Source organism: Vombatus ursinus, unplaced genomic scaffold (genome assembly GCF_900497805.2).
Source record: "Vombatus ursinus unplaced genomic scaffold, bare-nosed wombat genome assembly UNPS02014884.1, whole genome shotgun sequence".
In the NCBI taxonomy this organism is placed as follows: domain Eukaryota; kingdom Metazoa; phylum Chordata; class Mammalia; order Diprotodontia; family Vombatidae; genus Vombatus; species Vombatus ursinus.
Genome location: NW_020954662.1, coordinates 4,677,752 through 4,701,043, shown reverse-complemented (window position 1 = coordinate 4,701,043; position 23,292 = coordinate 4,677,752). Strand labels below are relative to the sequence as shown.

Below are 23,292 nucleotides of genomic sequence, written 5' to 3'. Positions count from 1 at the left end.
AGCGCCAGGAGATGACCAAGCCATTAAAGGTAACTTCCCTAACACTGCAGCAGAGAGGCTCACAGGAAACCACTCTGTGCCAAGTGGCCTAGGGCTCTCAGAGCAGGAGAAAAGGAGGCAGCCGTTACTCCAATTACCAAAAGGGGAGAAATCTCTTCATCCAGTCAGAGTTGGACTTATTCTCCTAGCACACAACCCAAAGCATGACTGTTGGCTATTCGGTTTTAGGAACCTAGGCATTTTTAAAAGAGGGTCCCACTTCATAATGCAGGGTTTCAGGGGGGCATATCAAAGCGAATGGGCTTCTTTTCACCATCTTCCTATTTTTGCCCATGGCCTTCTTTCTAGCAAAAGGCAACTGGAGGAAGGGCAGACTTCATTAGGGTAAATGTGGGATGCCCAGTTAGGGGACTACTGCCAGGGTCATCTGGGAACTGGGATTCTCTTTATGGATTTGAATGCGAAACAACCATGTGCAGCGTGTGCTTGGCTCTGATCTCTTAGGGGCAGCAGTGAAGAGACAGGCACCCTAGAAACTGAAGTAGTTAGGCCAGTGTTAGCAAGTCACAAGGACAAGCATTCTCAAGGTACCCCTGGGCCCACGCTTTCTCCCCCTGCCCCAAAGCTGTGAATGGAAAACCACAAAGTGATTCAAACTCAATTCCCTCCAAAGCAGGAGAGAAAGCCCTGTCCCTCGTGGTCCTCACCTCGCCTCTCTCATGTGACTCCCTTCCCTGGCAAACTGGGTTTCCACCTAAATGCTGAGGTAATCCGCTACCACCATGGCTGTCTAATTGCTTAGAAAGCTGGGAAGCCCCACAGCAGACACCTTGTGTTCTCAGAGGCTCTCTTTCTGCATGGCTGAGAAGACAAATAATATATGTCAAAACCAAAATACTAATTATACCTCTGACAAGCTGAATCGCAGAGCCCACCGCACTAACCAAGCTGTTCTCTAAGCAGCAGATGTAGGAGGGAAACTGAGGAACTGCCATCCCTGGAGGTCTCTGGAGTCAGGGGAAATGGAAATCTCTCTTGTCAGGACAAAGTGTGGGACAGCCGGAAGCTGGAGGAGGGGGATGCACTAATGGAGCTCACCAAGTCTCACTCAGCCCTGAAATCCCTGAAAATCTGGAATTTATGTAAGAGTTTCATGTTCTTTGAAGTGTTTCCACACACACTTTCTCAAATGCTCTTCACAATTCTCTGGGGTAGGCGAGGAGACCTTATTCATTCCATTTCACAGAGGAAACGGAGACCAGAGATCCAGATACCTGGTTCTAGGTCTGATCAAACTCTTAGGAGACCAGGACTTTCCTTTCGATCACGCCACAAAGCCCCTTAAAGACACACCTTGGGTATGATGTACCGTACCTTGTGACACATACCTTCAGGATTCATTGACAGTTCCCCCTGCTGACAGAGTTTCCAAATTGGACTGTCAGCATACTCTGTCTTCTATCATACTGATTTGTGTACTGTAATTCCCCCTAAGTAGAGTGCAAGCCCCCTGAAGGCAGGACCTGTGCTTCAGTATTCATCTATACAACGAGCATGATGCCTTGAATGTGTGAGCAATTAATGTTTGCCAAACACTCCCAATGGGACAGCCCAATAGCATGATCACACATCAACAAGAGGTGCGCAGACTTTTTGTGGAAGACATGCTTATGGGTCTCCAAACCGTGTTCACCCTACACTCCTTTCCTGTCCCACAGCCAGCCATGGCCCTTCTCTCTAGAAAGGCCCCTGCAGCTATGGCTCATCTTTAATGTGGAAACACATAAAGTGGGGCCCCGTGATCCTACTGGTCACTGAGGCTGAAGGAGCTAGAAGGGGAGGTAGTGGCCAGGAGTGGAGCCCGCAAGTGGCAATTGCCTTGAGAGCTCATCCCTTCACACCAAGGAGACAGGCGATGCAGGTCTTCACGAGTAGAAAGACTTGCACAATTTCAGCTGGAGGGTGGGGGGGGAAGACGACGATAGGGGACGAACGGACTTCAGAGACTGTCCGGTCTAAGCCCTCCCTGAAAAAGCATCCTCTCTACAACGTGTCCAAGCTCTCCGGGAACACCCTGAGTAAGGAAGGACACGCCACACACACCTCCTGAGGCAGCCCTCTCTACTCCTGGGTACTTGCAGTGCTTACAAAGTTCTCCTTCTACCGAGCTTAAAGCCACCTCTAGAAACCACAATTGTTCTTTCATTTGCTCCTGAGACCAGGCAGAACTAATCGAATCCCTCTTCCAAATGATGCCTCCTGAAGACAGCAGCTCTACCTTCTCCCATTCATGTCCCCCTGGCCCCGGGCCTCTCCTCCAGACACGCTCCACCTTATCACTGACCTCCCTAAAACGTGGAGCTCAGAACTGAAGCCAACTCCACACCTGCGGCCTGGCCAGTGCAGAGGACTGCAGGGCTGTCGTCTCTCTAGGCCAAGATACTCAAGACGCCTCTTTAATGTGGTCCAAGATTGCATCAGCCGTGGGGCTGCCACTTCATGCTTCTGGCTCACTCAGAGACCACAACCCATCTCAAACCCTAGATTATCTTCAGACAAACAGCTGTCTGGCCACGACTCTTCTCTCTTGTATTTGTGAAGTTGATTTTGGAACTTCAGTACAGAATTTACATTTAGAATTTATGACCCAGTGGACAGAGTACCGGACCTGGAATCAGAAAGAACTGAATTCAAACCCTGCCCCACACACTGAGGAAAACGGACTTATCTGCCTCAGTTTCCTAATCTGTAAAATGTGGGTAATAATAGCATGTACCTCCTTGTAAAGAGTTTTGCAAACTTTAAAGTGCTATATAAATGCTATTATTATTCCTGTTTACTTTTGCTGGACTGGATCGGCACAACATTTTAGCCTGTTGAGATCTTTTCGGGTCTTGACTATTATTCGGCATGTTATTTATTGCTCCCAATTGATAAGCACGCGACCTAGATTTAATTAAATCTTAAATCAAGTCAATGAGAAAAATGTTATGTATTTGACTTTGACTTGACAGCAGCCCTATTTTGAAGACAGAGCTCTGCATCTTTTCCCGGAATTCTTCCCCGTCCAAGGAAGGGCGGGGCTGCCCCTGCTGAGGCCTCCATATTCTGTCCTTATATAGATGAAGAATGCCCCCAGACAACTTTGACCTGATTGCAGGATGCAACTAAAAGAGCAGTGGGGGAAGTGGTGAGAGAGAGTGGAGCCTGGGCAAACAGGGACCACCGAGGTGCTACAATGGCCCCCAACGAGGGCTGGAACCAAACAGAGGAAGGTCTGACTGAAGCTCAGAACACTGCAGCCCCTTCTTGGTGGAGCAGGGTTTCAGGACAGCCAGAGGGAGTCTAGCCTTTCCTCTTCAAACCTCCACTTCCAGAGAAGAAGGGCTGATTAGAAAAGCTAATTAAAGCCTTTGAAGATTATCTCAGACCTGGAGCAATGAAGAAAACAAAATATCATTCCCCACCCTGCTCCCCCAACCCCCAGACTCTGGCCTTCATTAAGCTTTGATTTCAATCAATTGCACACCCACTAAAATTAACTTATAAGGCCAATAAATTGCAACCGCATGTTTGAAGGTATTATCTGCTTGGAGTTAAGAGCCCCGGATCGCAGCACAGAGGGCGCAGATGGGAGTAATCATCTTTGGAAGAAAGCTATGCCAACCCATTCAGTTAGAACATCTGGCCTCAGGCGGAACCAGGGTTAAGAGAAGCAGCTGTGAGAACCTAACCTGAAGCCCACAATGGAGGTTTTCTGTTCTCTCTGGGAACCTAAGACTGGCTAGCAGATCTTGGGGTTCAATGGGTCAAGTGGAGGGGGGCTCATAAAGCAAATGCTCACAGAAAATCAGCTGTGTGGGTCTAAATCCTTCCACACAATGGATCATCTCTATGGACAATGGAGGCGGTCTTCTGACAGTTGGGCTCTGTAAGGGCTAGTGTTTTAGAAAACAAAGTGATCCATCCTCACAATCCAGATGGAGTCGCATTTGGAGAGGAAGAATGCTAGTCTAACCCACTGACCAACCACAGATGAGGTGTTCCTTTCCTGAGTCATCTTTCTTCTCTCCCAGGGACTAACTTCTAATGACATTCACCTAAGGGCTCAGGTGAATTAGGAAGGAAAAACCTTAGGAAGGAAACTTGGGGTGGTGGGGTGGGGGAAATGAAAGCAACATTCATATAGAAGGGGATGAGAGTGATGAAATTTAGGATGACCAGAGTTGATATTAACCATTCCCAGGATCAACACTCTAGCTGTCATCTCCTAAGAATTTTTAGCAAACTGACAACTTCAATATAAAAACAGAGCTGGTAGGGGTTGAGCTATCAACAGCTCCCCAATATTTATTCTTGAGGGAAAAAATGGTTACCATTACCATGCTTTGGTCCTCTCTTCTTTTACTGATGACAGAATAGGCAGTCAAGAAAGGGCAGACTATTTTGTTAAAAAGGGAAGATGGAACTGGGGGACTTGATGAATAATAATAGGAACGCAGCCCGGGGAGTTCAAAGGGAACAGTACTTGTTACCCACCTCATCACCTTCCCTATAACCTGCAGCCCTTTCTCTGGCTTGGGAGAGGAGGAGCAATTGTAACACTACATCCAAGATTTCTGATCCATAATTGGGGAATGTTTCATAAAGGTCGGAGAAGGGATGCCATTTGCTTCTGACTCCATCCCTCCTGGAACCATGTGTAAAGCAAGATGGTACCTCCAATGTGCAATGAACCCTGGACTAGGGATCAGGAGAGCAGGGCTACGGTTCTGCTCTGCCACGGCAGACACAAAGCGTGGAAGAACTGGAAGGGATCCCAGGGGTCAGTGATTCCTGGAATGGCCCTGAGGCGAGGTCACTGAGACTCTTCCTGAATGTCTTTGGTAACAAGTTGCTCATGAGCCATATGCCCTTGGTCAAATCTCTCTACCTTTCCAGACCTCAGTTTCCCCAACTGTAAAATGAGGGGCCCAGTTTAGCGTATGTCTAGGTTTTAAAAAATAACATGTCACAGAACAGAAATCCACATGGACGGTGGCCCCATGATATTTTTTTCCATTGCTAAATGATCCATGCCTGCCAACCTAACCCCTGGCACTAGTAGGTTACACAGAGGTCTCAGCAGGCTGGTGGAAAGGCTCTGCTAGTTTAATAGTTCACATGTGCTAGCTAATTCAGTAAAACATTCACATCAACATCTCACCTTCTCTGGCCTCTTAAGGTCAAAATTTGGTTCAGTTCAATAGGCATTTATTAAATATCTACTTATGTGCAAGGTACTGGGGACACAAAGACAGAAATGAAACAGCCCCTCACCTCAAGGAGCTTATATTCTACTAGGGGCGGGGCGGGGAAGGGGGGGGAAGAAGACAAAACATGTATCCAGATTAGTAAATACAAAATGTATATTTTTAAAAATCAAACACAAGGCATACTTTTCTAATCAAGGGATTAGGAAAGACACCAGATTAGAGTTGGCACCTAAGCTGAACCCTAAAGGGAACAATGCATGCCAAGAGGTGGAGATAAAGAGGAAGGGCATGCCAGTCACTTATACAAAGGCACTGAGGCAGGTGGGTTGCACGCTGGACCCTCAAGGAATAGATCATCTCTAAAGTCTAATTTATCTCTCAAGTTCAATGAGTCTAAAAGCAGGCCTGGAAGGCCTGCTTTTCAGTCCATCCCCATGACTGCCCACATGAGCCTATTAATTCCACACACTGATCATTCGTTCTGACTCCCTGGAGAGTCAAGTGTTCTTGAAAGAGAATCAAGGATCAAAAAACAAGTCATAAGAGAGAATGGTAGCTTTCCCCAGTGAAAATGTTAGCTTGGGAATGAAGGTGATGCTATCTTCTTGCAGCAAAAAAGATGCCTGCCAAGGAAACCACCAGCTTCAGCTCTCTGGGAGAGAGTCACATGACTACAGGGTGGGTTAGGTTTCACTTCTAAATCACTCTCCATTCGTCTAACAATGTCTCCAGAAGGATGCATGATAAGGAGACAATGACTGCAGCAAAGGTTGGGGGGGGGTCTGATGGAGGAAAAATGACCAAGAAACCAGAGTGTATTAGGCTACAAAAACTAACATTGTCTGATGATGGAAAGAATTCTCTCACATGCAACATTTGGTTTTTAGACCAAAGGTGACTAGGAAAAGGATACTAGGATTCTTCTTGTAAATTTATTCCAAACCTCTCCTTAGGACTTTGGAGGATGAGATAAAAAAAACAAAACCCCCATTCTTAGTGAAGCTTGGCTTGGCTGGCCTTTTCAAAATCAAACAAAGATGTCAACTAACCCACCTCAGCCTAAAAAAAGAGGCTCCCCACCACCAACTTTCTGTACCCTCAGCAGCCATGCTGCCAAAGAAATCAGATGAATGTTGCAGTTACTGCTCCACTGAGGACTCCCTTGGATACCTAATTGTGGCGACAGGCATGGAGAGGACCATGGATTTTCATGAAGAGCAGAGCTAGAAAGGCTTGGACACACCTGGCCTGAATAAGATGGGCTGTCTGGCTATCCAAAAACTAGCCTCAAGTAATGTGAAGAGGTTCATTCATCACTAAAGGCCTGGTCACCAGTAGATGAATTTATTCCAGCCAAAGCAACTCCAGAAGGCTTTTCCTAAGGTACAGATGAGCTTCCAAGGGCACTAATGGAGGGATTATCTGCTTTGATTAAATACATCTGGGAATATTGGAGCCACAAGACCTGAGTTTAAAGGCTGGCTCTGTTATTTACTACACCGGGATGATTACAGCATTTTTCACCTCCATGGGTTTGAGTTTTCCTTGTGTTAAAAATGAAGGGGGGATTGGATTTGATGAGGCAGCTAGATGCTCTGATGGAGAGGGCACCAGACATGGAGTCAGGATGAGGTGTGCTCAAACTCTGCTTCAGATATAAAGTTAAGTGACCCAGGGCAAGGCACAAATCTCTATGTGCCTCAGTTATCTCATTTGTAAAATGAGAGGGATTGACTTGATTGTTCTCTAAGGTCCCTTCCAATTTTAAAGCCTTTGATCTAGTTTATCACAGATCAGTTTCCTTGTCTTGGAGAAGTAAGATCATAAGAGAAAAGAAAGAAAAGGAAATGGAAGACATGAAAGAGAAAGAAGAGAAGAGAATGGAAGATTGGAGGAAAAAGGGATGAGAGAAAGGAAACCAGGGGCAGTTTGCAGGGGAAAGTGTGCCAGGGTACTAAGTGATCCCTCAGGTTCCTTCCACCTCTAAATCTTATCACTTAAAGCACAGCCATAACTGGACCTTATGTTCTTTCAATGACTTGCCTTTGTAAGGCAAGGAAAAGAGAAGGTAGCAAAGAAAGGATAGTAAATCTTCAAACTCAGTCTTGACCTTATGAATAATCAGAGGGCATAAGAATTCTGGATCATAAGAGAATTAGAAAAAAGTTAAATGGAAGTAATGATTCTTCTACTCATGGTTCTTCCAGCTTCTGTTTTGCACGAGGATAAACAACCTTCCTAAGGAGACAAAACTATTCATTTTTCCAAGCCCTCCTGACCCAGGATATGAGTTCTTCCTGCATACAACAGCATTCTTGTCCTCTACTCAAGATGGGAGAATTAAGTCTGTCTCTGGCTCTGTCTCTCTCCTCCCAGCCACAGCTGGGAGGCCTGGCTGGCATTCTTGAGCCTCTGTTCAGCCCTGCCCTCCCAATCCCTTATCTTGTCCAGGAGGGCCATAAAAGTCAGCATGTGACAGGCTGGCTTCACCAAAAGCCACACATATGAGAAAGGTGACAAGGTACGGGATTCCTCCACAAACTAACAATGCAGTTTTTACTAAATCTTTTTTTGTCAAAATCAATGATAGGAACACTGCCAGGGGGAAAAGTCAAGTCCAGCGTTTCCCTTTTACTTTAATATGAAGACTTCTGAACTTCAGTGGCTACCTAGGTTAGCTGGTTGGTTTGTTTTTTAAATGTCTGGGCTGGATTTGGGTCACAGTTTGCTGACTCCTGTTCCAGAGCATCAGCATGTATCCTGATTGGGCTCAGTCTTCCCAGGAAGACAGCTAGTGCTGCCAAAGAATTCTCTGCCTGCCCACTGCCACTAATATATTCATCCACAGCAGGGGTTCTCAACCTGGGGTACATGGAGCTATTGACAGATTTCAGGGGAGGGAGGTCCAGGAACTTGGATGAGGAAAAACATTACCTGTTTAACATTACTAATTTGTAAGTGAAATTTAACATTTCCTTCAATTATTTTAAAAAACATTCTTCTGAGAAGGACATCACTGGGTGTCCCAAAGGGTCCATGACCAGCAAAATGTTAAGGACCCCAAATCTGGAGTATGCTCTTCTACTTCCCTGGACCAAAAGAAAAAGAATCAATTTCCAACCCAGACTCTAAGAACAACTATGTAGTCAGAAACCTGGATTTCCCAAGTTCAGAGAATCACAGCACTTAGAGAGCTGAATGAGATCTTATGGATTAGGACAAAACATTTCATTTTACAGATGAAAGAAACTGAAACTCAGAAGAATGGAAATGATTTGACCAAGGTCACATAAGTAGTAAGCAACTGAGCTGAGATTTGAACTAAAAAGTCCCCTAACTCTAATTTTGACACTTTCCATTACCAGTTCAGTGGTTTGACTCCATTTTTCTCTACAGCTCAACCTAAGCGATTGACACTTAAGACTTCCTCTCACCCCTTATCAAGCAACTAGGTAAAAACCAAAACATGCTCATGTGACACTGTATCCATGAGAGCTTTGAAGGTGAAAATGCCAATTAGTAAAAAAGATTTATTTCTCTGATCATAAGAAATGGACCTGCCAGTATATGGTCCAGAAGGGGCCGAAGGACTGGAGGTTGTACATTATACACAGAGGGGATGGTAACTCATTACACTTGAATGATATCATGATGAACTCAAAGAGAACTGATGTCCCTCCTCAGTGCCCAGCTAACAACCAACTCTGACTAACTGAAATCTGGGACTTCCTGCAATATCGTCAGGATCCTGCTGCCATCACTTTGATTGTGCTTGGGTCCATCTATTTAAGCTCAATGAGAAACAGTCATTAAAAAGCATGTTTGTGTGTTTGTGTGTGTGAGTGTATGTTTGTGTGTAAGTATGATGGAGCATCATGGGATCAAATGGGATCCAAATATACTATAAAATTCTCCAAATGAGACCCTGTCTGAGTTCTACCTTCTACTAATTTCAATGGGACCAGTTCATTGCCCAAACACAGCAGCTATCCAATCAACAAGCATTTATTAAGTGTCCACTGTGGGTCAGTCACTAATAAGCGCACAAAGATGGCCTAAGTTAGTAGGTTGTCCATCCAATTGCATGGCAGGATCTGGGCAGTCCCCATTTTTTATCCACTTTGTTTTTCCAAAGCTAGACTCATCTCTTTCTTACATAAGAGAAATGAGATAAAAGATACCATCATCAAGTTTCCTACAAAGGAGGATTCAACAATGGGGAGGACATATGATATAACAAAAAAACACTCTGGGGTAAAAAACAGAAGGCATCAGAATAAAACTACATTTTGAAAAATATATTATCGAGGACATTATGCTAACTAAAAAAGCAAACTGGTTACATTATGAGAGGGCAGGATGGATAGCCAGCCTTCAGTGCATTGGCTGGGTCCTCTAGAAAAATGCTGCAGAAGGCATGGACAGGAACCGTACAGAATGAGAAGGCCTGACCTGACTCTCTTCAAGTCCAGCATCAATGGAAGGAATATCCTTGTCCGTCCAATGTGGCAAAGCTGCTCTCTGGGCTGTAGTTGTTCTTGTCTTCTTTATGGTCTCCCTGAAGTACATTCAAATTTGAGTTTGCCATGTGAAAAGAGCTGGCTCTAGAATAAGTGGACTTGGCTTCAAATCTCACCTCTGGTGCTTATTGCCTGTGTGACCTTAGGCAAGTCACTCACTCTTCCTGGGCTTTGGTTTCCTCATGGATAGAATGAGGAGGCTGGACCAAGTAGATTCCAAGGTCCGTCCTGGCTCTAGATCTGTGCTTTAGCATGCAATGGGATGCACTGAAGTGCTATGGACATCCATCCATTAGGAGCAGTCTCCAATCTGCTCTGGATCCATGCCCTGGTACAGAGGATGGGACAGGTACCAAGTGGGATAAGTACAAAATAATGTTTGATGAATTGGGCAAGAAAGCTAGCTAACGGCAAGATAAAATATCTGTTACATGCAGACTCAGCTACACAAGCAAAGTTGGCCCAAAGAGAAGATAATCTGCACTGAGGAAGACTGCCCTGTGTCCCTACAGTATGTTCCCCAGAGGGTCCAGACCCCATCCTCAGAGATGAATTTGTAGAGGCTTCTGCTCTTCTTAAACTCCTGACATGGCACAGGCAGCCAAAACCAAAATACCAAGACCAACAAGTCAGTGCTTTGAGAAATCAAGAAAGCAGGAAGGTCCCTGGCATTGCCGTGAATTTTGACTTCTCAGTCTCGAGTTTTTGGTTTAAACTTATTTTCTCCATCCAACTGAGGAAGCCCCACTCTTTGGGAAGCCCTTTCCTAAGTTATGGAGTGTAAGACGATAAAGTGGTGGAAGTTACAGAACAACAAAAACAAAGGACAGGAATAGCTTTTATTCAAAATGGTCATGTAACAAGTAACAAGCCATCCTGCACATGGGCATTTTTCAGATAGCTGAAGATGCTGTTTTTGGAGGCAAGACTTGTGGGGTCATGGCTATAGGAACCTTCTGGTATGAGAACTTCTTCCACTGACGAAGCTTATGAAGTCATCTACAATTTAAAGCTGGAAAGAGCTGCCTTGGATAGGGAATTGTTCAGTGAGTTGCCCATGGTTATGTATGTATGGAAAAATGCCATAGTTAATGCATATCAGAGGCAGGATCTGAACTCAGGTCTCCCTGTCCTGACAGAGGCAAGGCCTCTACCCACACTGCCTTCCTCTCATAACTGAACTGACTCCTCTTTTAAGTCCCTTTTCAATACTGTGATTTCATTGGTCGGGGCTGTGTCTCCTTGAGTGTGGATCAAAATTCCTCCAGGCTTTAGAAGATAGTCACAAATCTCTGGCACCTTCTGGACAGGGCCCTTTCCAGGCCAAAACTGTATTCTTATTTTCAGTAGAACTCTGCCTAAAATACACAATACTTATCTAACAGTATATGCTAAGCACACTTTAGCCCTGTCATGACAACTCTGCATCATTATTCTAACCCTCAAATATTAGACAGCACAATTATTTGTGACCGTCCTGTGCATCCGCTATAATAGAAACCAATGATTCCCTCAAGGACCACCAGGGGGAGTATATTAAGCATCCGTTATCACTGATTGCTTTTTATCGTTATTCTGTCTCTCCGTTTGAAAGTCACAGAGCTGCAGGCTCTCAGAGGCCTACCTTTAACAGTATCCCTGCCCTCTGAGGCCCAATGGAAGCACTGAGAAGCAGCTCTGTCTAATCAGTCAACAGGCCAAGGAGTAGATCTGATGACCAAATTAAGGAATATTGGTTGTTGTTATACACACACACACACACACACACACACACACACGCACGCACACATATGATCCATGCATAGAAACACATGTACATCAAGCACATAGCTCTTGTCACTCAAGAGTCCTTTTCCTGTCACTTCTAAAGAAGACAGATGGTTTAGTTTTCTGTAAGTTTGACTTTTAGGAAAATAAGAGATTACTACTTTTTACCCTAGTTCTTTTTGTTCTTACCCATTCTGCTATATCACAGGTGTTATGTGGTCCTACGGGAGAGGGATGAGAGAAGGAGAAAAAGAGGGAGGGAGGGAAGGAGAGAGGGAGGGAAGAGGTGAGTGAAGGAAGAAGAAAGGAAGGAAGGGAGAGAAGGAGTGAGGAAGGAAGGGAGGGAGGGAGGAAGGTAATATAGTCCTAAGAAAATATAGCACTACACAGATATTTGTCTGTGGGCTCATGGCTATGAGGGCCCTAAAGAATACAATGCAGCACACAGGTCAAATCCCTCTCCCAATTAAGGGCTGGGAGAGGTCACATTACTCAAGTCTTGTTCAAATACTGTCTCAGTTATCATGTTGTCTGAGAGCAGTGACACCCCCGTCCTCCCCCTCTACCCCCGCCCCGGACATCATAACAAAGCTTAACTGAATAAGTACTAATATAATCTTAGATTTATATGGTAGTTTCTCCCAAGGAGCATATAGTGCCTTGCTCCCAAGGAGCTATTTTAAATTGGCTACATTACCATACTGGTATTTCTTATGCCTACAATTAAGTCTCAAAGACATCAAATTGATTAAGGGAAACTGGCAGGAGACAGCCCGGATTCTCGTTCCCATATCTGATTTACCCACGTGCCAAGCCCCGGCTCTGGGAGGATCTAACCAACTCACAGGTCTCGGTACTGGTCAAAGGCATTGTTGGCTTCTACCTCCAGCTTACGCAGGCGAGCAGATGGCATGGCCCCATCTTCCAATGGAGGGTCATACCTGTTGCTCCAAGGTGACCTGCAGGGAGAACAACACAAGGACAAGCTCACATCAATCAGTCTTTGCTAGAAACAAAGCCCTGGAACAGCAGAGCCAAGCCCAAAGCTGACGATACCAGGAAGTATGCCATGACTCATCGTTAAATAACTGTGGGGACCGTGGCAACAAATACCTCTGGTGGGATATTCTCAGATAATTCACACAACACAGACACTAGAAACACTTGTTTATGGAGTTTGCCCCTTGATTTGGTGACAATGGAAGAGAAAAGGCCAGTTGTAAGACTGGTTATAAGAACTGAAGATTGACATTACTTAGCCAAGAGGACATTTGGAAAAGAGAAAGATTCAAGTATCTGAATGGCTGTCCTGTGACAGAGGGATTGGACTCATCTTGTATGGTCTCAGCAAGAACCAGAGACAAAGGGTACAAGTAACAGAGAGGTAGCACTCAGCCTCATGTGCAGACAGACTTCCTAACTAGGAGAGCCCTTCAAAACCAACAGCCTGCCTCCCTCTTCCAGAGTCCCTTCCTCCAGCAGATGTTCCAGCAAAGAGAAGGCCAAGTCACTGGTCAGACATGCTGTTAAGGGGTTCTTAGTCAGGTATGGATCAGGACTGGTACCTTACAAAGTCCTTTTCTACTCTGAGATTCAGTCATAAACGGTATCCCTGTGGAGGGTAAGGTAATGTAACACAAATTCCTTCATGCATAATCTTAAATGTGCTTTGAAGCATTCTAATTGGTCAGATGACCGAGGTGGGGAGTAGATGGGGTAAGGTGTTTAGGTGGAGAAGCAGCTTGGCCTTTCCCAAAGCAAAGGATTAGGCAGCGTCTGAACAACTCTATTACGACCGTTGTTGAGTCATTTCAGTCATGTCCAACTTCTCATGACCCCCATTTGAGGTTTTCTTGGCAGAGATACTGGAATAGTTTGTCATTTCCTTCTCCAGCTCATTTTACAGATGAGGAAACTGAGGCAAACAGGGTTAAATGACTTGCTCAGGGTCACACCGCTAGTAAGTGTCCAAGGCCAGATTTGAACTCAGGTACTCCTTACTCCAGGCCTGGCACTCTAACCACTGGGCCACCTACCTGCCCCCTATTACTACCTTAGCAATGCATAACTTCATCAGTGTGGGGACACTGATATCCCTCCCTGCTGCAGACTAAAATTTTTTCAGAATACTAATAACAATGAGCAACAGTCATGGAAGTATCTACAAAGTGGTCTTCTGACATTATCTCATTTGAGCTTCACAATCATCTCATGAGGTTTAGCCTCATTTTATAGATGAGGAAACAGATTCAGAGAGGGAAAAAGATCTGTGCAGGGTCACACACCTAGTCACATGAAAATGGTGGGAACAGATTTCAGGTCTTCCTGGCCCCAGATTCAGCATCTTGTCTAATGCTTAAATGCAGTCTTAGAGAGTTGCTGTGGTTAAAAAAAAAAACAAACCAAAAAACCAAAACCCCATCCCCTAGTAGCCCAGTTGGTGATAAACCTCTCCAAATTCAGGTCAAGTGGTCCTCAGAAGAGGTACATAGTCCAGCTTTCCAAGCCTTTCAGTGTAGTAAGGCCTGTAGGAGCTTGCATAGGAATGAGAACCCAAGATCATCTCCAAACCACAATGAGACATCAGGGCAGACTTTAATAGAGGTATTAAAATCATCATTATCATCCAAAATTAATTCATTAAGGCCTACTCCAATGTTTCTTCATGATACGGAGGTGACTTTGGGTTTCTTAAGTCTACACCATCAGTACAAGTTATGACAAAGTGCTCCTAAGCTGGAAAGGCTCCGAGTATGTCCTAGAAAAGGATTGTCCAAAGACTAGACAAGATCGCTGCAAGACTTGTGGCTAGAAGGCTGGCTATCATGGGATGACTTTTCTTTGGCCAGAGCAATGCATGAGCTATTTACTGCGGCAGAGAGGGATCTCTGGTTCACATAAAGGTTGAGGGATGAAAATGTACCAGCATAATCACAGATGAACAGAGGCTGCTTCTCCTGGCCATCCCAAGGGCTCCCAGCCCTCTGAATGCCAGGCATATAAAATCTGTTAAGTAATGAGAACCAGCTTCTCTTCAACACAAATACTAGCTAGGATATATTTTTTTTCCTTTTAAATGCATTTTGCCACATCAGGAAAACATTTAATCACAGAGAAAGGCTTGAAAGAGAACTGTAAGCTGAGGACCTACTCATTAATTCTTGCAGGTGGGATTCAGTGGGCTGGGTTTTCAGAGAAAGGAATAGTATTAAAAAATAAAGGGGGAGGGGAGAGAAGGGTAGGGAGGGTAGTACAGAGACTATACAAGAAAAGAGCCATTTACCCTCCCCTCAGGTTTCAAAATCTTACCGTTCCCATGGTATGCAACCCACACTAACTCTCTTATTTCCCCTGCGTACAACAACTCTTCAAACATCTTGCTGGATTTCTAGATGCCCTTGATTTCTGCTTTAGGACTGTTTGTTAAGAACAACAGCAGCAGCAGCATCAGTCCTCTGAGTCTGTCAATCTTCATTGTGCTCCTTCACACACAAGAACCTTTTCCCCAGCAGCCAAGGGCTACGCCATATTCTGGGAGCCAACGAACGCATTTTCATAGCCAATTCTAAGCATAAAGGTAACTAAGTTGGTTTTAAGCTTCCCCTGAATTTGTTGGCAATGGAAGATGGGGTGGTGGTGGGGAGAAGTAACCACATTTGGCATCTAGACAGGTGAGAGCACGGCTCTTCGGGCGGCAGCCCCCACAGCTTGACCAAAAGCAGCTGGGCCCTTTGGAACCTATTACTTACAAGGAGATCATTTTCTCTACTTACCGCAATGCTGGTTCAGATTTTGCAAAAATCAAAGCAAAACAGAAGAATAAGAAAGAAGGCTCCCCCCTCACCGTCCCCTGGCTAACCAGATGTAGGTTTTACGCCCCTCTTGGTGGTTAGGGCGAACACCAAAGAAATCACTGCAGAGAGCTACAGACAACAGCACAAGGAACCCCCAAAGAGGAAGCAAGGCAGGTATGTAGACAACCTCTAGCCTGCCTACGTGTTCATCTGAAGTTATTGTACTCCAGATCAATTCTGAATTAAGCACCTACTATGTACCAAGCACTGGGTTTAGACATGAGAGGAGGTAAAATAACAAAAGGTTCCTCCCTTTAAGGAATGAAGAATCCATCTCTGACCCTATTCTGTGTGAGAGAGCTAAGATGAAGTTTGGGAACTCTAAAATATAGATTGGAAATTGATGAACAGGTGAAAGGGGGAAGCACTGAAAAGAGAAGGCAGCATAGTGGAAGTGGAAAAACGAAACCCTTGAGAACAGAAGACCTGAGGGTGAGCTCCAGCTTGGACACTTACTAGCTGGGTGAGCCTCACCTTTGGGAGTCCATTTCCTCACCTGTCAAGTGGAATGATAATACTTTACACATCCCACCCTCCACCAGGGGTTGTGAAGAAATTGCTTTAAAAGACTTAAAGTATTACAGAAATAGGAATTTATTGTAGAAACCATTCTGTACTCTACCAGCCCAAATATTAGCAAGAAGACAGAATGGGGTAGGGAATAGGGAGCAGAGCAAATCTACATATGAGTGCAATTAATTCTAAAAAGCACCAAAGGCAAATGTTCACAGTGGGGGTTGAGGTGGAGAAAAGTAGGAAATGAAGAGACAATCTTTTTGTCCCACTGGAAGCCCTCAGGAGACATCCTGGAATTCTAAGTTAGTCACTCTTGTAATGAACCTGGAGATAGAGATGGCAAATGTTTCCCCTGTTGAGTGATATTTAAAACAAACATTTAAACACCAAACCAAACAAAGATCATCTCCTTTCCCCAAATTTCAGAAGAGAAACAGCAGCAGGTGAGGTTGTCCCAACAACTACCTGAGTACAGGCAAGCAAAGGTGGGATGGTGGGGTGTATGCAGAAAGCACAGCCCATCTCTGAAAAGAATGAGCATTGTGTGACAGACTTCTCTGAGCCTCTTACTCCACAAAACAACAGTGACTATTTATGTAGGACTTTAAGGCTTGCAAAGTGCTTTACAAATATCTCATGTGAGCTCCATAACAGGCCTTGAAAGTGGGTACTATATTATGATGTCCATTTTACAGATGAGGAAACTGAGACAGATAAAAGTCAGGTGATTTGTCCAGGATCACACACCTAATGTCTGATGACTCCAGACCCAGCACTCCACACTAGATCAGGCTGCTTGCCTAAAATGAGAGGACAGGACTAGAAGGTTCTCAGGGGGCTGAAAGCTCTGTGTCTGTGCCTGAACCCAAGCCATTTTCCCTCACTAAAGGCAGGTCTGAGATGCCATTTGCTGCTCTTCCAGATACATCCTTTGTGGACGTTATTCTAGGCAGACACACAAACATTTTCTTCATATCTAGGTAGGTGCTATTATTATCTCCATTTTTCAGAGGGAAACTAAGGGAGACAGAGGTTAAGTGACTTGGTCAGGGTCACACCCACTAGATCGGAACTCAGGATTTCCTGACTCCAGGCCCAGTGCTCTAGCCACTGAGCCATCTGGCTGCCTCTATTTTATAGAGGAGATATTAAAGACTCAAGAAGGGAAATTACTCCCTTATAGTACAACACAAAGAAAAAAGGCAAGGCCACAGCCTGGGTTGGTCCTCCAAATTTCCAGCAGCGTTCTATCCACTACACTCCTGTGCTCTCTTCTGATTCCTGAGGCAGGCAGGAAAACGGTGAGGATCCCAAATGGGTTTTGTTTAAAGAAGGTTTGATCAGACAGAGATGATCCAATCTCTTTTGCAGACAGTGAGCCTGGAATTTTTAAGAAACCTGTAACTTACATTTCTCCTGGCTCAGAGACCAGGACATTTCAAGCCTCTATTCCTGGAGCCAGGCATAATTGGAGCTTGGGAAAAAAAATCTTAACACTACCCCAAATATTTTTAGTGGAAGGGGCACTCTGCACACATTTAAGAGCTTAAATGGAGGCTGTTTGAAACAAGACAGATGGACAAGAGCTCTTAGATTTCAAAAGTCAGGCTTTTCATTTCCCTCCTCGAGAATGCTTTTTGTTTCAACTAACAGGTCTCACACAGTGTTGCTGGCAACAGCCATCCCATAAGGATTCCATTTAAGCAAACTATCAAATACAGTAAGGATGGAAATGTGTGGAGAAAGTCAAAAGGCCTTGACATCTTTAATCAAAAAATCAGAGAATCTCAGAGCTAGTAGGGACCTCGAGGGTCATCTCACCAGCCTACAGGCACCCCACTGGAGTAAAAATGTGAAGGTGGCCAACATCCTCCCCCCACCCTGCCAAGGCACCTCTTTTCTCTCTGCCAACTCTGAGTGGCCAGCTAGCCTACTGGCAGAGGCAGGGTCACTAGATTTGGGATCAGAAGACAGGGGTTCAAGGTCTAGCCGTGTCACTTATCAGCAATGTGACTGGAAGCGTGGCAGCCTATGTCTCTGGGGCTCAATTTCATCAAATATCAAAGGAGCACAATGGATTAAATAATATCAAAGGGTCCTTTTTATGTCGGTATCTATAATCTCATGTCTTTAAGTAATGATGAGCTCGCAATATTCCTCTAAGGCAACTCCTATTTCTGGATAGTTCTAACTGCTAATATTGGGGGTTGGGGAAAAATAAAAAGACAAATGTTCTCTGCCTTGCCATGTTAACCCCATAAAGAGCTGAGAGCACCCAGGTATCCCTGTCATAATACAAGAATATAAACATTGTAAAAGGGGGAAAGAGTCCTCAAACCAGAGGGTTTAAACTTCAGCCTTGACACTTATAAGATGTATGACCTTGGGTAATTAATTTTCCACTCAGGGATTCAGTTTCAAATTATAAAAATAAAGGGGTGCTCTTCTGCCAGTGCATCCCTTTTTTTTCACCCTTCCATTCTCTTTTAAAGATCATCCCACTATAATCAACTCATATTCATGCCCTCTGTCTTTGTAGACATATTCTAACTTACCTAATAATTATAAAATTCTTAGGAGTTGTATGTGTCATCTTCCCATACAGGAATGTAAACTGTTTAAATTTATTAAATCCCTTATGATTTCTCTTTCATTTTTATATGCTGTTCTTGAGTCTTGTGTTTGACAGTCAAATTTTCTATTCAGTTCTGGTCTTTTCATCAGAAATGCTTGAAAGTCCCCTATTTCATTAACTATCTATTTTTCCCCCTGAAAGATTATACTCAAGTTTTTCTTGGTAGGTTTTTCTTGGTTATAATCTTAGTTCTTTTGCCTTCTGGAATGTATATTCCAAGATCTCCATTCCTTTGTAATTGTGGCCGCTAAATCTTGAGCGATCCTGACTGTGGTTGTTTGATATCTGAACGGTTTCTTTATGGCTGCTTTCAATATTTTCTCCTTGACCAGGTAGCTCTGGAAATTGGCTATACTATTCATGGGAGTTTTTATTTTGAAATCTCTTTTAGGAGATCTGTTTTGCCCTCTGGTTCTAAAACAACTGGGAAGTTTCCTTTATAATTTCTTGAACTATGGTGACTAGGATCTTTTTTTTTTTAATCATGTCTTTCAGATAGTCCAAATAATTCCTAAGTTATCTCTCCTTGAACTATTTTCCACATCAATTTTTGTTCTGATGAGATATTTCACATTTTCTTCCTTTTTAAAAAAAATTATTTTGGCTTTGTTTTATTGTTTCTTGATGTACCTTCCATATGGCTGATTCTAATTTTTAAGGAATTATTTTTTTCAATGAGGTTTTATACCTTTTTTTCCATTTAGCCAATTCTATTTTTAAGGAGTTATTTTCTTCAGTATTTTTGTGCTTCTTTTACCAAGCGTTTAAATTCTATTTTCATAATTTTCTTATACTGCTCTCATTTCTTTTCCCAATTTTGCTCTACTGCTTTTATTTGATTTTTAAAATAATTTAAAAAAAAAACAACCCCAAACTCTTTCTTTCACCTTTCAAGGAATTCTTGTTGGGCTTATGTCCAATCTGCACTTTTCTTTGAGGCTTTGCTTGTAGATATTTTCACATCACTGACTTCTTTTGAGTTTGTGTCTTGAGCTTACCTGTTACCAGTGGGTTTTTATGGTCAGATTCTTTTTGTTGTTTGCTCATTTTCCCCATCCATTTATTGAGTTTATACTTCATCTTAGAGTTGGGTTCTGCTCACCTAAGAGGAGGCAATTAATATTTGAAGCTTCAGTCTTTTTCACCCTGCTGTTTTCCCAAATAATTCTGGGGGTCTCTAAGTTTTTGGTACTTCCAAAGTGCTGTGATTTGGGGAGAGGTGTGGTCATTGCTTTCTTGATCTGTGTTCTTGTCCTTATCCAAGAAGGGCCCTTGATCCCTGGCAACTGCAAGGGCTACTGCTCCTCACTCTCAGTTCCTCACCTGAAACTGCTACAAGCAATTAGGGCCCCTACTTCTCTCTGCCCTGGAACTGTGACCAGGGCCCAAGCTTCCTTGTTTCTGCAAATGCTCCTCTTCACCCTAGAAGTGCTACTAGGAACTAGCACCTTTGTTCTCTCTCTGCCCTGAAACTGTGATGTGGAATAGGGTAATGGGCAATGGAGTTACCAAGTGGAGGCTGGTGATGTACCTAGTGCCCACATAGGAGTTCTCTGTAATCTCTTACTGACCACTTGTTCAGTCCTCTTACCTTGGGCAACGGGAGCTCCTAGAACTATTGCTTCTGCTGCTGCTGCCTCTCAGACCAACTGATGTTGCTGCCATGCTGGACTCCTGGTCAGCTCCCACCCCAGTGTCACAGACTTCTCTTTCTTACTTCCTAAATTGTCTGAGGCTGGAAAATGTCCCACTTTGAACTTTTATTGGCTATGCTGCTCCAGAATTCGATCTGACATATCATTTTAAAGCTGTTTGGAGGAGAATGCTGGGAAAGTTCAGCTGCAATGCTTCCTTTACTCTACCATCTTGGCCACATCATTAAACTTTTAATTAGGAACATTTACAAAAACAGAATGCAAAACTAATTAAAACATCAAAAATAAAAAAAAATAAAGGGGTACTGCTGGATTATCCCCTGTGGCTCTAGAAATTCTGACACTGTACATAAGGACAGCTGCTTCAACTCAGCAGGGAAGGTGTGACCTTGTTTCTGTAAACGGTAATGGTCCCACCAGAGGATTCTAGTGTCCAAAGCTATCTTACATCAGGCTAGAATTCTCATGCTTTAAAAAAAAAAAAAAGAGGGAAGTCTTTCAAGAAAAAGGCTGATGCTGAAAGGGCTGAACAGGTACAGTGAGTGACCAGAGTTCTGCTTTTTAGCTTGAGACACTAAGGAGCTGGAAAAAACCCCAACCTGTACCACTTGGGCTCAACTCCCGTGGTCTCTTCCTTGAGGTGAGAGGGCATGAAAAAACATAGATGGATCTGAAGGGTCCATAGTGCTGCCCTTTCAAGGGGATTCTCAGAAAGCTCCCAGAGCTAGGATGGATGGTTTTTCACAAAGACTGTCAGAGCTGGGAGGTCACTCAGATCAGAGAATGTCAGGGCTGGAAGGGTACTTAGAACACGGAAAGTCAGAGCTGGGAGGGCCCTTAGAACATAGGATGTCAGACCTGGGAAGGCCCTTAGAACACAGAATGACAGAAAGTCATAGACTTGGGAGGGGCTCAGCATCTAGTTCAACCCTTATTTTTTTTTTTCATTTTTATTTTATTTTCTTATTAATGTATTTTTAGTTTTCAACAATTACTTCCATATGCCTTAGAGTTTTAAATATTTCTCCCCCTCTCTCCCCAAGACGATGTGCAATCTGATATAGACTCTACATACGCATTCCTGTTAAACATATTTTCACGTTAGTCATGTTGTAAGGAAGAATTAGAACCAATAGGAGGAACCACAAGAAAGAGAAAACAAAACAAAACAGAAGTAAAAAAAAAAAAAAAAAAGAGCAAATAGTATGCTTTGATCTGCATTCAAACTCCATAGTTCCTTCTTTGGATGTGGATAGTATTTTTCATCATGAGACTTTTAGAGATATCTTAGATCCTTACCATTGCTGAGAAGGGCTAAGTCTATCAACGTTAGTCATCGCACAACGTGGCTGTTACTGTGTGCAAGGTTCTCCTGGTTCTGCTCACTTCACTCAGCATCAGACCATACAAGTCTTTCCAGGTTTTTCTGAAGTCAGCCTGCTCATCATTTCTTATAGCACAACAGTATTCCATTACATTCATATACCACAACTTGTTCAGCTATTCCCCAATTGATGGGCATCCCCTCAATTTCCAATTCTTTGCCATAACACAAAGAGCTGCTATAAATATTTTTGTACATGTGGGTCCTTTTCCCAATTTTATCATCTCTTTGGAATACAGCCCTAGAAGAGCCATTGCTGGGTCAAAGGCTATGCACATTTTTATAGCCCTTTGGGCATAGTTCCAAATTGCTCTCCAAAATGGTTGGATCAGTTCACAACTCCACCAACAATGCATTAGTGTTCCAATTTTCCCACATCTTCTCCATTATTTATCATTTTCCTGTTTTGTCATGTTGGCCAATCTGATAGGTGCGATGTAGTACCTCAGAGGTGTTTTGCTTTGCATTTCTCTAATCAATAGTGATTTAGAGCATTTTTTCACATGACTATAGATGGCTTTAATTTCTTCATCTGAGAACTGCCTATTCATATCCTTTCACCTTTTATCAATAGGGGAATGATTTGTATTCTTATAAATTTGACTTAGTTCTCTATATATTTTAGAAATGAGGCCTTTATCAGAGATATTGGTTGTAAAAATTCTTTCCCAGTTTTCTGCTTCCCTCCTAATCTTGGTTGCATTCGCTTTGTTTGCACAAAAACTTTTCAATTTAGTATAATCAAAATTACCCATTTTGCATTTCATAATGTTCTCTATCTCCTGTTTGGTCATAAATTCTTCTGTTTTCCATCAATCTGACAGGTGAACAATTCCTTGCTCTCCCAGTTTGCTTATAGTTTCAGCCTTTATATCTAAATCATGAATTCACTTTGACTTTATTTTGGTATATGATGTAAGATTTTGGTCTATGCCTAGTTTCTGCCATACTCTTTTCCAGTTTTCACAGCAGTTCTTGTCAAATAGTGAGTTCTTATCCCAGAAGCTGGGGTCTTTGGGTTTATCAAATAGTAGATTACTATTGTCACTGTCTACTGTCTCTTGTATACCTAACCTATTCCACTGATTCACCACTCTATTTCTTAGCCAGTATCAAGTAGTTTTGATGATTGCTGCTTTATAATACAATTTAAGATCTGGAATGGCTAGGCCACCTCCCCCTGCATTTCTTTTCATTAGTTCCCTTGATATTCTGGACCTTTTGTTCTTCCAAATGAATCTTTTAATCCTTATCTTTTGATAGATGAAGAAACTGAAAGCTAGGAAAGAGAAAGGTCTTTACAATCATATAGCAAAAATAAGTGACAACACTAGATTCTTCTGACTGTTAGATTAACCTCTAAAGTTTTTTTACTATTAAAAGTCAATGGTTCATGCCTATCATTTGGAGAATTGAGGAAATGCTAAACAAGTTATGGTATATGATTGTAATGGATACTATTGTGCTGAAAGAAGTGATGAGCTAGTTGATTTTAGAAAAACATGGAAAGATTTATATGAACTAATGAAGAGTAAAATGAGCAGAACCAAGAGAACGTTGTATATATAGTAACAGCAACATTGTTCAAAGAACAACTGGGAACAACTACGTCATTCTGAGTAGTATAAATACTCATATCAACTACAAAGGACCTATAAAGGAAGATGCTATCCATCTCCAGAGAAAGAACTGATAAATCTGTGTCC

At 43.1% G+C, this 23,292-nt stretch overlaps 1 protein-coding gene across 1 annotated transcript in view; it reads right to left on the bottom strand.

Annotated features, from left to right (window-relative positions):
* Positions 1 to 23,292, bottom strand: part of LOC114028472 (F-actin-capping protein subunit beta) — a 165,400-nt gene that overhangs the window by 31,719 nt on the left and 110,389 nt on the right. Inside the window, exon 4 of the mRNA XM_027842706.1 lies at positions 12,388 to 12,501. Within this exon, the coding sequence (XP_027698507.1) occupies positions 12,388 to 12,501 (114 nt within the window). The remainder of the gene's footprint in view (positions 1 to 12,387; positions 12,502 to 23,292) is intronic.